This window comes from Octopus sinensis, linkage group LG30, assembly GCF_006345805.1.
Source record: "Octopus sinensis linkage group LG30, ASM634580v1, whole genome shotgun sequence".
In the NCBI taxonomy this organism is placed as follows: Eukaryota; Metazoa; Mollusca; class Cephalopoda; order Octopoda; family Octopodidae; genus Octopus; species Octopus sinensis.
The window spans coordinates 11760579-11776670 of NC_043026.1; the positions used below are offsets into that span (position 1 = coordinate 11760579).

The 16092-nt window shown below is 39.9% G+C and overlaps 1 protein-coding gene across 5 annotated transcripts in view; it reads right to left on the reverse strand.

The window, feature by feature from the left end:
* LOC115226301 (zinc finger protein 271-like) overlaps positions 1 to 16092 on the reverse strand; it is a 40908-nt gene that overhangs the window by 17144 nt on the left and 7672 nt on the right. For 2 of the 5 annotated variants that reach the window (XM_036515408.1, XM_036515402.1), the window contains exon 1: positions 2986 to 3146. The exons of 1 other annotated variant lie outside the window; for it this stretch is intronic. Coding sequence is in view for 1 of the 4 variants with exons in the window: in XM_036515407.1 (XP_036371300.1) it covers positions 2775 to 2779; positions 8688 to 9067; positions 9401 to 9738 (723 nt within the window). In the remaining 3 variants the exon portion in view is untranslated. Of the gene's footprint in view, positions 1 to 2774; positions 2780 to 2985; positions 3147 to 8687; positions 9068 to 9400; positions 9766 to 9985; positions 10348 to 12863; positions 13100 to 16092 lie in introns of those variants that run through there. 2 more of the 5 variants (XM_036515407.1, XM_036515403.1) reach the window with 2 other exon arrangements.

Below are 16092 nucleotides of genomic sequence, written 5' to 3' on the forward strand. Positions count from 1 at the left end.
AAGATCCGATGCAAGCAGATAAATATGCAGGATACATACAGATGCACACACATACATACGTACATGCATGCATGTATAGGCACACACACACACACACACAAACAAAAAAGGAACGCAGTGTAAATAACGGTCAGTCAAGACTTTAAAAGGTTGCAAGACGCAACGAAAATTTTAGGAGAATAAAATAATAAGAAGTGGAAATTTTACCGGCGCAGGAGTGGCTGTGTGGTAAGTAGCTTGTTTACCAACCACATGGTTCCGGGTTCAGTCCCACTGCGTGGTACCTTGGGCAAGTGTTTTCTACTATTGCCTCGGGCCGACCAAAGCCTTGCGAGTGGATTTGGTAGACGGAAACTGAAAGATGCCCGTCGCATATATATATATATAAATATATATAGGCGCAGGAGTGGCTGTGTGGTAAGTAGCTTGTTTATCAACCACATGGTTCCGGGTTCAGTCCCACTGCGTGGTACCTTGGGCAAGTGTTTTCTACTATTGCCTCGGGCCGACCAAAGCCTTGCGAGTGGATTTGGTAGACGGAAACTGAAAGATGCCCGTCGCATATATATATATATAAATATATATAGGCGCAGGAGTGGCTGTGTGGTAAGTAGCTTGTTTACCAACCACATGGTTCCGGGTTCAGTCCCACTGCGTGGTACCTTGGACAAGTGTCTTCTACTATAGCCTCGGGCCGACCAAAGCCTTGCGAGTGGATTTGGTAGACGGAAACTGAAAGAAGCCCTTCGTATATATGTATATATATATATATATATATATATATATGTATGTGTGTGTGTTTGTGCGTCTGTGTTTGTCCCCCTAGCATTGCTTGACAACCGATGCTGGTGTGTTTATGTCCCCGTTACTTAGCGGTTCAGCAAAATAGACCGATAGAATAAGTACTGGGCTTACAAAAGAATAAGTCCCGGGGTCGAGTTGCTCGATTAAAGGCGGTGCTCCAGCATGGTCGCAGTCAAATGACTGAAACAAGTAAAAGAGTAAGGAGAGTAAAGTGTGTTACATTATAAGGCACAAAAAGAAAATGACTCTCCCCAGACACAACAGAATATGCTTCAATACACGAACTCATATAAAGAATCTTGCAAACCAAATCCAAAAACGAAATACCAAATATATTTTCAGAAAAAAAAAAAAAGGCAATCTTTCGTCTCTAGTAGACCTTTCCGTCGATTTCCGTAAAAAAAATTTTTTTTTTTTTACATATGGGCTTGCGGTAACTTTTCAAGTAATGAGAGCGAAAGAGACTAAGAGAAAGCGATTGTATGACGAGGGAAGTTCTTTTGAAGTTACCGTGCATGGGAGCATTGATGGACATGTGTGTGTGTGTGTGTTTGATGGGGTGTGGGAGACAGACAGTATGTTGTGTAAGTGAAGTGCTTCTGTTAGTGTGTGTGAAGAGACAGAGTAATGTGTGAAAGAAAGAGATAACTGAAATTTTTTACTCGGTGTATGTGTATATGTATGTATATTACTTCAAAAGTTCCCGCAAGCCCATATGTAAAAAAAAAAAAATATTTTTTACGGAAATCGACTGAAAGGTCTACTAGAGACGAAAGATCGCAAAAAAAAAAAAAAATGCATTTTTCAAGGAGAGGTGTGAAACTGCTCGTTTTCTGCTTGAAAATTTACAGATTTTACATACAGATATGAAGCAAGTAATAACATATATGCAAGGCTTTCTTTTTTCTTTTTTCGTCTAAGTTTAAAATGCGACATTGTTTCAAACACATAAATATAAGGTTGTCCCAAAAGTTCGTAGAAAGTCTTGGAAAATAATGGTCTTTATTTTGAGGAATAATTTTTGTTGTTTTTGTTAGTACTTGGCGAGTAAAAATTCAATTTTCGCAAGTGTTTACGAACTTTTGGGACAACCTAATAATACATAAAAAGCAGAAGCAGACGCACAAAATATTTCTCAAACTAAATCACACAACGAACTAACAAGGCAACAACAACGGACAGTTAACAAAGTAGGTTTCATAGCAATAAATAGCAGCCAAATCACGCACATATCGGACATTCTTCATCAATAAAAGTTATGTGACAAAGGATAGATGTAAAGGCGGATTGCAGGCAGAATCGTTAGCTTAGAATATTTATCTTAACAGCAGAACATTTTAATTTACTAATATTTACGTAACAGAATTTTGTGCGCGGCATACACATTTGTGAACTATAGCTACACCTTCACATTGTCTTAAGATTATATATAAACTACAAAATAGTAGACAATAAGCTTCTCGCTCCAGAAATATATACTTGGACATAGTTAATCAGTCCCAGAAGGTGTTGAGCTGGCAGAAACGTTAGCACGCCGGGCGAAATGCGTAGCCGTATTTCGTCTGCCGTTACGTTCTGAGTTCAAATTCCGCCGAGGTCGACTTTGCCTTTCATCCTTTCGGGGTCGATAAATTAAGTACCAGTTACGCACTGGGGGTCGATGTAATCGACTTAATCCATTTATCTGTCCTTGTTTGTCCCCTCTGTGTTTAGCCCCTTGTGATTATAAAGAAATAGATATTTCGTCTGCCGTTATGTTCTGGGTTCAGAATCCGCCGAGGTCAACTTTGCCTTTCATCCTTTCGGGGTCGATAAATTAAGTACCAGTTACACACTGGGGTCGATGTAATCGACTTAATCCGTTTGTCTGTCCTTGTTTGTCCCCTCTATGTTAAGCCCCTTGTGGGTAATAAGGAAATAGATATTTCGTCTGCCGTTATGTTCTGAGTTCAGATTCCGCCGAGGTCGACTTTGCCTTTCATCCTTTCGGGGTCGATAAATTAAGTACCAGTTACACACTGGGACCGATGTAATTGACTTAATCCGTTTGTCTGTCCTTGTTTGTCCCCTCTGTGTTTAGCCTCTTGTGGGTAGTAAAGAAATAAGAAAGAATCGATGCGTCAAAAACGGAACACATGAACAGCACTAAGAGAAGAAATATTTTCATTGTTGAATACTTACGGAAATGTTTTATAAAGAATAGTGTTGTTATAACTGTACGTGCAGTAGTTGAGAAATGTACTATAACTGTATAGAATTATTGAAAAAAAATGTATTATAACAGTGTGTGTGGTGGACGAGAAATGTTTAATAAACTGTGCACGTCACTGGATTTAAAAGGAATCGATGTCGAAGGTAAAAACGGACGCCTGTTTGAAGTCCATGCGTCTCTTTTTCATGTACGATTAAACGGTAGGTTTAATGCACTCTTTTACTTGTTTCAGTCATTGGACTGTGGCCATGCTGGAGCACCGCCTTTAGTCGAGCAAATCGACCCCAGGACTTATTCTATCGGTCTCTTTTACTTGTTTCAGTCATTTGACTGCGGCCATGCTGGAGCACCGCCGTTAGTCGAGCAAATCGACCCCCAGGACCTATTCTTTGTAAGCCTAGTACTTATTTATTCTATCGGTCTCTTTTACTTGTTTCAGTCATTTGACTGTGGCCATGCTGGAGCACCGCCTTTAGTCAATCCATCAAATCGACCCCAGGACTTATTCTTTGTAAGCCTAGTACTTATTCTATCGGTCTGTTTTGCCGAACCGCTAAGTTTACTCTTTTACTTGTTTCAGTCATTTGACTGTGGCCATGCTGGAACACCGCCGTTAGTCGAGCAAATCGACCCCGGGACTTATTCTTTGTAAGCCTAGTACTTATTCTATCGGTCTGTTTTGCCGAACCGCTAAGTTTACTCTTTTACTTGTTTCAGTCATTTGACTGTGGCCATGCTGGAACACCGCCGTTAGTCGAGCAAATCGACCCCGGGACTTATTCTTTGTAAGCCTAGTACTTATTCTATCGGTCTCTTTTGTCGAACCGCTAAGTTTACTCTTTTACTTGTTTCAGTCATTTGACTGCGGCCATGCTGGAGCACCGCCGTTAGTCGAGCAAATCGACCCCGGGACTTATTCTTTTGTAAGCCCGGTACTTATTCTATCGGTCTCTTTTACTTGTTTCAGTCATTTGACTGCGGCCATGCTGGAGCACCGCCGTTAGTCGAGCAAATCGACCCCAGGACCTATTCTTTGTAAGCCTAGTAATTATTCCATCGGTCTCTTTTACTTGTTTCAGTCATTTGACTGTGGCCATGCTGGAGCACCGCCGTTAGTCGAGCAAATCGACCCCAGGACCTATTCTTTGTAAGCCTAGTACTTATTCTATCGGTCTCTTTTACTTGTGTCAGTCATTTGACTGCGGCCATGCTGGAGCACCGCCTTTAGTCGAGAAAATCGACCCAGGGACCTATTCTTTGTAAGCCTAGTACTTATTCTATTGGTCTCTTTTGCCGAACCGATACTTTACGGGTACGTAAACACACCAGCATCGGTTGTCAAGCGATGTTGGGGGGACAAACACAGACATACAAACATATATATATATATGCATATATACGACGGGCTTCTTTCAGTTTCCGTCTACCAAATCCACTCACAAGGCTTTGGTCAGCCCGAGGCTATAGTAGAAGACACTTGCCCAAGGTACCACGCAGTGGGACTGAACCCGGAACAATGTGGTTGGTTAGCAAGCTACTTACCACACAGCTACTCCAAGCAAATTCTTTTTTTTCATTGCTCACACACAATTTACGGGAAATAACTCTTTTCAGAGCCCTTTTTCTCACAGATCATTGCAAACGGTGGTGTACCTGTTATGCAAAACCAAGCTTTGTAAGGTGTACCAGGCTATAACTCTTTCATCCAGAAAACAGACACCTCAGAAAAATCGGTCAAGATCCTCACGGGAGAACAAAAAAAAAAAAAAAAAAAAAAAAAAAAAAGCCAGCTATAGGCGCAGGAGTGGCTGTGTGCTAAGTAGCTTGTTTACCAACCATATGGTTCCGGGTTCAGTCCCACTACGTGGCACCTTGGGCAAGTGTCTTCTACTATAGCCCCGGGCCGCCCAAAGCCTTGTGAGTAGATTTGGTAGATGGAAACGGAAAGAAGCCCGTCGTATATATGTATATATATATATATATATATATATATATATATATATGTATGTGTGTTTGTCCCCCTAGCATTGCTCGACAACCGATGCTGGTGTGTTTACGTCCCCGTCACTTAGCGGCTCGGCAAAAGAGACCGATAGAATAAGTACTGGACGGTTCAACTGGGGTCTGGGGAGCCCGAAGGCTGCACCAGGCCAGTCAGATCTGGCAGTGTTTCTACAGCTGGATGCCCTTCCTAATGCCAACCACTCCGAGAGTGTAGTGGGTGATTTTATGTGCCACCGACACATGTGCCAGACGAGGCTGGCGAACGGCCACGCTCGGATGGTGTTTTTTATGTGCCACCGACACAGGTACCAGACGAGGCTGGCGGACGGCCACACTCGGATGGTGTTTTTTATGTGCCACCGACACAGGTGCCAGACGAAGCTGGCAGACGGCCACACTCGGATGGTGTTTTTTATGTGCCACCGACACAGGTGCCAGACGAGGCTTGCAGACGGCCACGCTCGGATGGTGTTTTTTATGTGCCACCAACACAGGTGCCAGACGAGGCTGGCGAACGGCCACGCTTGGATGGTGTTTTTATGTGCCAGACAAGGCTGGCGAACGGCCACGATCGGATGGTGTTTGTTACGTGCCCACAGCACGGAGGCCAGTCGATGTGGCACTGGCTACGTTCGGATGGTTTTCTTATGTGCCATCGGCACTGGTACCACAAAGATACAAATTCCATTGATGTTCATCTATTTTGATTGACAAATAATTCCATTTCATTCACATGACCCCAAATCATGTTGTATTGTCCCCATCTGTGTAAATCCTTATGGGTAATAAAGAAATTCGTTACCTAGGTGACAAAGTCAGTAGTTGGGGTGGATGCTCTGAAAGTGTAGCTGCTAGAATAAGAATAGCCTGGGAAAAGTTTTGAGTGTTCCTATCTCCGGCTTGCCAGTCCTCAGTCAAACAGTCCAACCCATGCCAGCAGGGAAAGCGGACATTAACCCCTTACCCAACAATTATTTTGAAAATAAATGTATTTTTTCAGACCTATTTTTTAATTGTTTTATTTTACTATGTTTTGAATGGTGATGAGGTATATTTCAAACCTTATTTATTATGAATTTTAATTCAATAATATTGATTTTAAATTACCGCTTTGGGCAGAAACGAGTTAACCCGTTTTTAGACGAAGGAACTCGTTTGCTGTCGATTTTGGCGAGTCTATCTTTTGACGAGTTAACTCGCCAGAGATGGAAAAAAACGATTTCGGTCAAAACGCATATATTCGTTTCTGCCGGGTAAGGGGTTAAATGATGATGATGAAATACAAACAAAAACCAGTAAGTGTATATGTAGGCTTTATTAATTATGATTCTTCCCAAGTATGACAATATTGGTTTCAACACAATAAACAAATTTAAAATCTGGAAGAAATTGCTTTTATTAAACAAATCACAGGGGTATGTATGGACTTGCTTGTGTGAATTCGTGTGTGTCTAGTCAACGCAGTACAATGAGTGAACGATTTACCACAGATATCACACTGATATGGCTTCTCTCCAGTATGAATGCGTTTGTGTACAGTTAACTCACCACTTTCAGAGAATGATTTATCACAGATGTTACAGTGATACGGCTTCTCTCCTGTATGGACTCGCTTGTGTCTAGTTAAGTAACCACCCTGGGAGAATGATTTACCATAGATATCACAGCAATATAGCTTCTCCCCTGTATGAATACGCTTGTGACATATCAAATTAGTAGGTCCAGTGAATGATTTACCACAAATACCACAGTGATATGGCTTCTCTCCTGTATGAATTCGTGTGTGTCTAGTCAACGCAGTACAATGAGAGAATGATTTCCCACAGATATCACAGCAATACGGCTTCTCTCCTGTATGAATACGCTTGTGAGAATTTAAAGCAGTACGTTTAGAGAATGATTTACCGCAAATACTACAGTGATATGGCTTCTCTCCTGTATGTACAAGTTTATGTGTAGTTAGGGTAGATTTGTGAGAGAATGATTTACCACAGATATTACAGCAATATGGTGTCTCTCCTGTATGAATACGTTTGTGAGAAATGAGGTAGCTACACCTGGAGAAGGAATTACCACAGATATCACACTGATATGGCTTCTCTCCTCTATGAATCCATTTGTGAGAAGTTAAGTAATGAAGTTGAGAGAATGATTTATCACAAATATCACAGTGATATGGTGTCTCTCCTGTCTCTCTTTGGGGAGGTTATCACACACTGTTGAGTCTCTTTTCCAATGTGAATACATTTATAGTTATAGATGAAGGTGTTTATTCCTGATCTTCGTACAAAAACACATTTGATAGTAAAACATATCCCTTCATGCTTTAACAAGTAACTAAAAGAGCTTGGCATCATTAAAATTTCAACCAATGTAAAAGAAAACAATTGCAGCGTGGAAGGTGTTTGTAAGCCATTTAAGAAACACACAAAAACCGTTCGATTCACTTCAACATTTAAGTTTAATTTGTCAAAATATTTTCATCGCTTTAAGACCGCGACCTTCTCACTGACAAAAATCCGTGCTGCATTTTGTCAGTGAACAGGTCGTGGTCTTAAAGCGATGAAAATATTTTGACAAATTAAACTTAAATGTTGAAGGGAATTGAACGGCTTTTGTGTGTTTCTTAAATGGCTTACAAACACCTTCCACGCTGCAATTGTTTTCGTTTCAGCACACGATCTCAGATCAAATCACTTGCCATGCAAGTACATCTCCGTGATATATATATATATATATATATATATATATATATATATATATACATATGCAGCACGGATTTTTGTCAGTGAAGAGGTCGCGGTCTTAAAGCGACGAAAATATGTTGACAAATTAAACTTAAATGTTGAAGGGAATTGAACGGCTTTTGTGTGTTTCTTAAATGGCTTACAAACACCTTCCACACTGTGATTGTTTTCGTTTCAGCACACGATCTCAGATCAAATCACTTGCTATGCAAGTACATCTCCAATGTAAAAGACTACCTCAGAAAGGCAGCTATGATGAGTAGCTTGGCTGATGTCATGGGTAAAGTTCACAAAGGTAAGCCCACATTGTTTCAGGAGGAACTTAAAATGTTTGAAGTTCTTAGGAAATTTCCCATTGATACACTTAGACTTCTGCAGGGATACAAACATGTCCAGTTAAGCTACAACTTTGAGAGAATGATTTACCACAAATGTCCCAGTGAAGTGGCTTCTATCCTCTATGAATACATTATATATTTTTAAATTCCTACTTCTGGAGAATGTCTTTCTGCAAATATCATGTTTATATGGTTTCTCTCCTGTATGAATATATTTGTGCTTAGGCAAAGAATCAAAATGGGAGAATGATTTAACAGATATCACACTGGTATGTCTCTTCTCTTATATGTTTGCGTTTGTTAGGAGAATATTCTCAGTAAATAATTTACCATACACATAATGGTAATGTGGCTTCTACACGGTATGAGTCCGTTTGTGTCTTCTTAACTTACTACTTTCACAGAATGATTTACCACAAATATCACAACAATAAGGTTTCTCTCCCGTGTGAATACGTTTATGTATTGTTAACGAACTGCTGACAGAGAATGATTTGCTGCAGATATCACATTCATATGGCTTCTCCCCGGTATGAACACGTTTGTGAGAAATGAGATAACTACATCCAATGAAGGACTCACCACAGATATCACACTGATATGGCTTCTCTCCTGTATGAATCCGTTTGTGAATGGTTAAGGAAGTATTTCGAGTGAACGATTTACCACAGATATCACACTGATATGGTTTCTCTCCTGTATGAATGCGTTTGTGTACAGTTAACTCACCACTTTCAGAGAATGATTTATCACAGATGTTACAGTGATACGGCTTCTCTCCTGTATGGACTCGCTTGTGTCTAGTTAAGTAACCACCTTGGGAGAATGATTTACCACAGATATCACAGCAATATAGCTTCTCCCCTGTATGAATACGCTTGTGACATATCAAATTAGTAGGTCCAGTGAATGATTTACCACAGATATCACAGTGATATGGCTTCTCTCCTGTATGAATTCGTGTGTGTCTAGTCAACGCAGTACAATGAGAGAATGATTTCCCACAGATATCACAATACGGCTTCTCTCCTGTATGAATACGCTTGTGAGAATTTAAAGCAGTACGTTTAGAGAATGATTTACCGCAAATACTACAGTGATATGGCTTCTCTCCTGTATGTACAAGTTTATGTGTAGTTAGGGTAGATTTGTGAGAGAATGATTTACCACAGATATTACAGCAATATGGTGTCTCTCCTGTATGAATACGTTTGTGAGAAATGAGGTAGCTACACCTGGAGAAGGAATTACCACAGATATCACACTGATATGGCTTCTCTCCTCTATGAATCCATTTGTGAGAAGTTAAGTAATGAAGTTGAGAGAATGATTTATCACAAATATCACAGTGATATGGTGTCTCTTCTGTATGAATACGTTTGTGTTTAGTGAGCGTAGATTTCTGAGAGAATGATTTATCACAGATATCACAGTTATATGGTTTCTCTCCTGTATGAATACGTTTGTGTGTAGTTAGGTTTCCATTCTGAGAATATGATGCACCACAGATATCACAGCGATATGGTTTCTCTCCTGTATGAATACGCTTATGTTGAATTAGGTTACCATTCTGGGAGAATGACTTTTTACAGATAGTACAGTCATATAATGGTTTTGTTGTATCTTTAGGCATGTCTTCAGAAAAAAATCAGTTCTTTAACCCTTTAGTGTTCCGATTACTCTGTTAAATGTAATACTTTTTCACTCAAATTGTTTTGAATTAATCCTGGATCATCTTACAGCTTTGAGGTTTCAATGATGTGATTACTTATTTTTAGAATGGCATTGTAGGTTAGGTGTGAGAGGCTAGACATCGCCAGTTTGAATATAAAACATGTAGAATATATTGGGCCGGATTTGGCCAGTTTAAACACTAAAGGGTTAAGTTTCTGTAATATTTTTCTTCTCAAAATAAAATACGTCTATATTTCAATATATTTGTTGTCTATTCTTTAACAATGTTCTTAGCTGCTGTATTTCAGTCCAATGTTACTTTTATCTCACTCTTATGAAAATTTATCCAAGTTCAATTAGAACACAAAACTCATTTGGTATACACTCCAGATCATGATGCAGAAATTTTGCTAATAATCTCAATTCAGAGTAAAATGTCATTGGAATTTAACAATAAAATTATAGAAACAGTGCTAGATATCTCCTCCATATAGCATTTTCATTCAGTCTTTAAAAGATGGAAAGTTTTGAAGGTGCATTTTCTGTTATGCCAATGTCATCTCTTATTCTGAAATAATGAAGAAACATCAGATTAAAATATATATACTACTTAAGAAATAGATTCAACAGTGGGAAAATTTATAACATTTCTACAGAGATTAATTGCAGAAACACATTTATCTTAACAGCAGAACATTTTAATTTACTAATATTTACGTAACAGAATTCTGTACAAAGCATACAGATTTGTGAACTATAGCTACACCTTCACATTGTCTTAAGATTATTTATAAACTACAAAATAGTAGACAATAAGCCTCTCGCTCCAGAAATATACTTGGACATAGTTAATCAGCCCCAGAAGGTGTTGAGCTGGCAGAAACGTTAGCACGCCGGGTGAAATGCTTAGCCATATTTCATCTGCTGTTACGTTCTGAGTTCAAATTCCGCTGAGGTCGACTTTGCCTTTCATCCTTTCAGGGTCGATTAATTAAGTACCAGTTACACATTGAGGTCGATGTAATTGACTTAATCCGTTTATCTGTCCTTGTTTGTCCCCTCTGTGTTTAGCCCCTTGTGGGTAGTAAAGAAATAGGTATTTCGTCTGCCATTACGTTCTGAGTTCAAATTCCGCTGAGGTCAACTTTGTCTTTCATCCTTTCAGGGTCGATAAATTAAGTACCAGTTACGCATTAATCGACTTAATCCGTCTGTCTGTCCGTGTTTGTCTCCTCTGTGTTTAGCCCCTTGTGGGTAATAAAGAAATAGGTTAATCAGCCCCAGGTCAGCTTTGACTGAGCAAACATGATCAAAGACATTCCATCTAAGAACATCATCATCACCATGACAGAACACATTTTTCATGTTGGCAAGTGTTGGATGGTTTGACAAGAGATGGCAAGCTGGAGTGGTGCACCATGGTGTAATTTGTTTGTCATGGCATGGTTTCTATGGTTGGATGCCCTTCCTAATGCCAGCCACCTTAGATAGTGTACCAGGTGCTTTCCATATGGAACTAGTACAGGTGTCCTTTATGTGACACGGCACAAGTAACTTTTTTCTTACCTGGCACCAGCATGGGTCGCATAACACATCCTATCTTTCTCTGTAGCATTGTTTATCTACGACCATATTATACAAATAGGCCACAAAGTAGAAATAACATACAGAGGAACAAACATGCATGCACAAACACAGGAACAAAGCACGCACGCACAACCCATTGGCTTTCTTTTCCCAACTGACAATTTACAAGACAACATGTGGTCACGGAAATCACCGAATTCAATAATAAATCTTAGAGCGAGTTATAAACAGTAGCTGCAACACACAGTGACGTATATTTGCCATTTAAATATGGCTAACCCTAAGGGTGGATGCTACTGTAGTTTGTAACCCCAGGAGGACACCTCCTCCAGCTGGCTAAAGACACACTTTCTGTGCCCTGGCTTCCCTTTGCAAATACTGATAGGGCACAGAAAGTGTGTCTATAGCCAGCTGGAGGAGGTGTCCTCCTGGGGCTACAAGCTACAGTAGCATCCACCCTTAGGGGTTAGCCATATTTAAATGGCAAATATACGTCACAATGTTTACATTATTTCGAGTTAAAACGAAAGATTGTCATAAAATGATTGAAGTGTAATACAATGCGTATTTTCAATGGTGTTCTGTGTTTCGTCCATTTTACTAATTCAAAATTTTTCCCTAATTCATGCATTTATTATGGGGTCTAATTAGAAGACAGCTCTTTTACCCTTATTGCAAACCGCATTCATAATCTCTCTATATTATAAAGCTGAAGTTGTCTGTGTATGCCTTCAACTGACACTATCTCCTCCGAGACCCTGCGGCGCAAGTTGACCAAAATTGAAAGTATGATCGAAGAAGGCTTGCTCTTTATACCGTAGAAGATAAAATTCAAATAGGACCATGTTAACACCAAAAATTATTTACATCAAAAAGGTGCTTTTTTTTTCTATGAAAATCCCTATTTTTTACTATTTATAAAGCTGAAGTTGTCTGTGTGTGGAAGGTTTGGTAGCCTTCAACTAACACTATCTCCTCCGAGACCCTGCGGCGCAAGTTGACCAAAATTGAGAGTATGATAGAAGAAGGCTTGCTCTTCCTTCCATAGAAGAAAAAATTCAAATCGGTCAATGTTAACACCAAAAATTATTTACATCAAAAAGATGAATTTTTTTCTATGAAAATCCCTATTTTTTACGATTTTTTGACTGCTGTGTCGCCATTTTCGGTGTATTTCAACCAGAAAAATGTTCACTTAAAGAGAATAACAAACTACATAATGCAAAATTTTTACTTTTAAAAAATTCCAATTCTAAAGGGTCGAAAGGAAAACAAGCCCGAGCAATGCTGGGCTATACTGCTTGTACAAAATATTTCTCAAACTCAATCATATAACTAACGTGGCAATGATAGACAGTCAAAAAATTAGCTCCAAAGCACGAAATAGCGGCAAAATCACGCACAAATCTGACAAGTTTCATGTATAAAAGGTAAGACACGTCAAAAACGAACGACTACAATATTAGAAGATGAAATGCTTTCTTGTATAATACTTACGGAAATGGTTTATAAAGGAAATTATGATAACTGTGGTGTGCGTGGTAGTTGAGAAATGTACTATAACTGCGTAGAATTGTTGGAAATGTATTATAGCAGTATGTGTGTGTGGGACGAGAAATGTTTAATAACTACATGATACTTGATTAAAGAGAATTCATTAAAGAGACAATATTTTGGAAGTGAATGTAGAAACGGAAGCCCAGTTTAGCGCACCTGCCGACCTCTTTCATGAAAGAATTTTTTTTTTTAAGCAATTTACGGGAGATAACTCCTTTCAGAGCTTCTTTTTCCCTCAGGTGAACCTGGTAAAGAACAGTATGTATTTCTTTATTGCCCCCAAGGGGCTAAACATAGAGGGGACAAACAAGGTTAGACAAACGGATTGAGTCGATTACATCGACCCCAGTGCGAAACTGGTACTTTATTTATCGACCCCGAAAGGATGAAAGGCAAAGTCGACCTTGGCGGAATTTGAACTCAGAACGTAACGACGGACGAAATGCCTATTTCTTTACTACCCACAAGGGGCTGAACATAGAGAGGACAAACAAGGACAGACAAACGGATTAAGTCGATTATATCGACCCCAGTGCGAAACTGGTACTTTATTTATCGACCCCGAAAGGACGAAAGGCAAAGTCGACCTTGGCGGAATTTGAACTCAGAACGTAACGGCAGACGAAATACCTATTTCTTTACTACCCACAAGGGGCTAAACACAGAGGGGACAAACAAGGACAGACAAATGGATTAAGTCGATTACATCGACCCCAGTGCGAAACTGGTACTTTATTTATCAACCCCGAAAGGATGAAAGGCAAAGTCGACCTTGGCGGAATTTGAACTCAGAACGTAACGGCAGACGAAATACCTATTTCTTTACTACCCACAAGGGGCTAAACACAGAGGGGACAAACAAGGACAGACAAATGGATTAAGTCGATTATATCGATCCCAGTGCGAAACTGGTACTTTATTTATCGACCCCGAAAGGCTGAAAGGCGGAATTTGAACTCAGAACATAACGCAGACGAAATACAGCTAAGCATTTCGCCCGGCGTGCTAACGTTTCTGCCAGCCTAGTATGGAAGACAAGGACGAGAGGGTTGATGTCAGGCAACTTCATCGCTGGTCCTGCTTTGGTGGGATTCTTTATATTTCACCTAAAGAGACAAATAGGGCTGGAGAGGAGGTGCCTGAGTAAGAAAGGGTTTGATGAAAGATGGAAGAATGTCGTGTATAGAAGGTCTCTCGTGGATGCAAGATAACCTTAAAAACCAAGGTCAGTGAAGAGGCGGGGTTCGTGGGGTCCGTAAACCCGCCCCACTCCATTTATGTAAAGAAACGTCCAGTGTGTTGTTTACTCATTCGCTTATATAAAATCATGGTAAATTTTTTATCGACCAGGCGCAGGAGTGGCTGTGTGGTAAGTAGCTTGCTAACCAACCACATGGTTCCGGGTTCAGTCCCATTGCGTGGCATCTTGGGCAAGTGTCTCCTGCTATAGCCCCGGGCCGACCAATGCCTTGTGAGTGGATTTGGTAGACGGAAACTGAAAGAAGCCTGTCGTATATATGTATGTATGTGTTTGTGTGTCTGTGTTTGTCCCCCTAGCATTGCTTGACAACCGATGCTGGTGTGTTTACGTTCCCGTCACTTAGCGGTTTGGCATTTCCCCAGTCACCTCGCAAAGCCCAGCATTTCCCCAGTCACCCCACAAAGCCATTAAAAAATCAATAGAAGTGACTTTTTTTGTGAATTTTCTATCCAAAACCAGCTAGGTGTATGTGATTGGTTGGAGATTTGGACAGTACTCGCGTGTATGTGCGCACGCACGCAGCTGTATATGCATGCACTAGCACTATGACCTGGCGTTGCCGGGTCATAGTGCTAGTATTATATAAAATCCGTTCTGTCTGTCTGTGTGTGTGTCTTCTAGGATCTCGGACATCCTCCATCCGATTGCGCTCAAATTTGATATGTAGATACCGACGGTATAAGGATGTGTAAAAGTCATGAAAAAATTACAAAAATCGATAAGGCCGTGGGAACGTGCATTTATAAAATCGTTTTTCTTGGAATAGATAAAAAGTCTATCTTTTTCTTCGTTTGCCATGTTAGACCACTGAACTCTACTACATGTTTTTTTATCCTTTTTTTTGATTATTTCCTCTTGTCCATTTCTGTTGAAGAGCATAGGCTCGAAACATGAAAGACTTTTTCATTTTTCCCGAGTGTCAAACTAATACCCTTGCTTGTTATTCAAACACATGTCTTTCTCATTTGTTTTTCTATAAATTTCAACTAATACATATTTATTTATACATATACATGTATTTATATATATCCTTTTATGATGGGTGGAATTATTTTCTTTTATAATTTATGTATTTAAATCTTAAGACAATAATTGTACAATCATATTATCATTGATCTCCGGGAACACACTTGTCACGTATTTAGCTAGACCAGTGCTTTTCAAACTTTTTGCTAGAGCGGAACCCCAAGGAAACATTCCACTGGCTCGAGGAACCCCTGTGCAATAATTTAATAGTGTTATGCACACATATCTGCACAGGAGGATTAAAAATTACTGCCGATTTTAGCAGTTTTGTAACTTCTTGCGGAACCCCTGGACTGTACTGGCAGAACCCTAAGGTTCCGCGGAACCCTGGTTGAAAACCACTGAGCTAGAATGTCAAAATAAACCACTTTCTTGCCTCCGCAAATGTTATATGTAGGGTATATATTGCTCTTTGTCATCAGATAGATATAGCAAAAAATACATTGGAGACAAACATACTTCGAATACCTTTGAAATAAAAAGAAGTGAAATATAGGCAAACAATAACCAGTGGGTTTATAGGCTTTATTAATTACGATTTTTTTCTCAAATATAACAATATTGGTTTCAACACATTCAAAACAAATTCAAAATCTGGAAGAAAGTGCTTTTATATAAAATGTCACATATGTAAATTGCAGCTGTGATACCAGTGCCGGTGGCACGTAAGAGAGCCATCCGAACGTGGCCGTTGTCAGCGCCGCCCCGACTGGCCTTGTGCCGGTGGAACGTAAAAAGCACGATCCGATCATGGCCGTTTGCCAGCCTCGTCTGGCATGTAAAAAGCACCCACTACACTCTCGGTGTGGTTGGCGTTAGGAAGGGCATCCAGCCGTAGAAACATTGCCAGATCAGACTGGACCTGGTGCAGCCTTCTGGCTT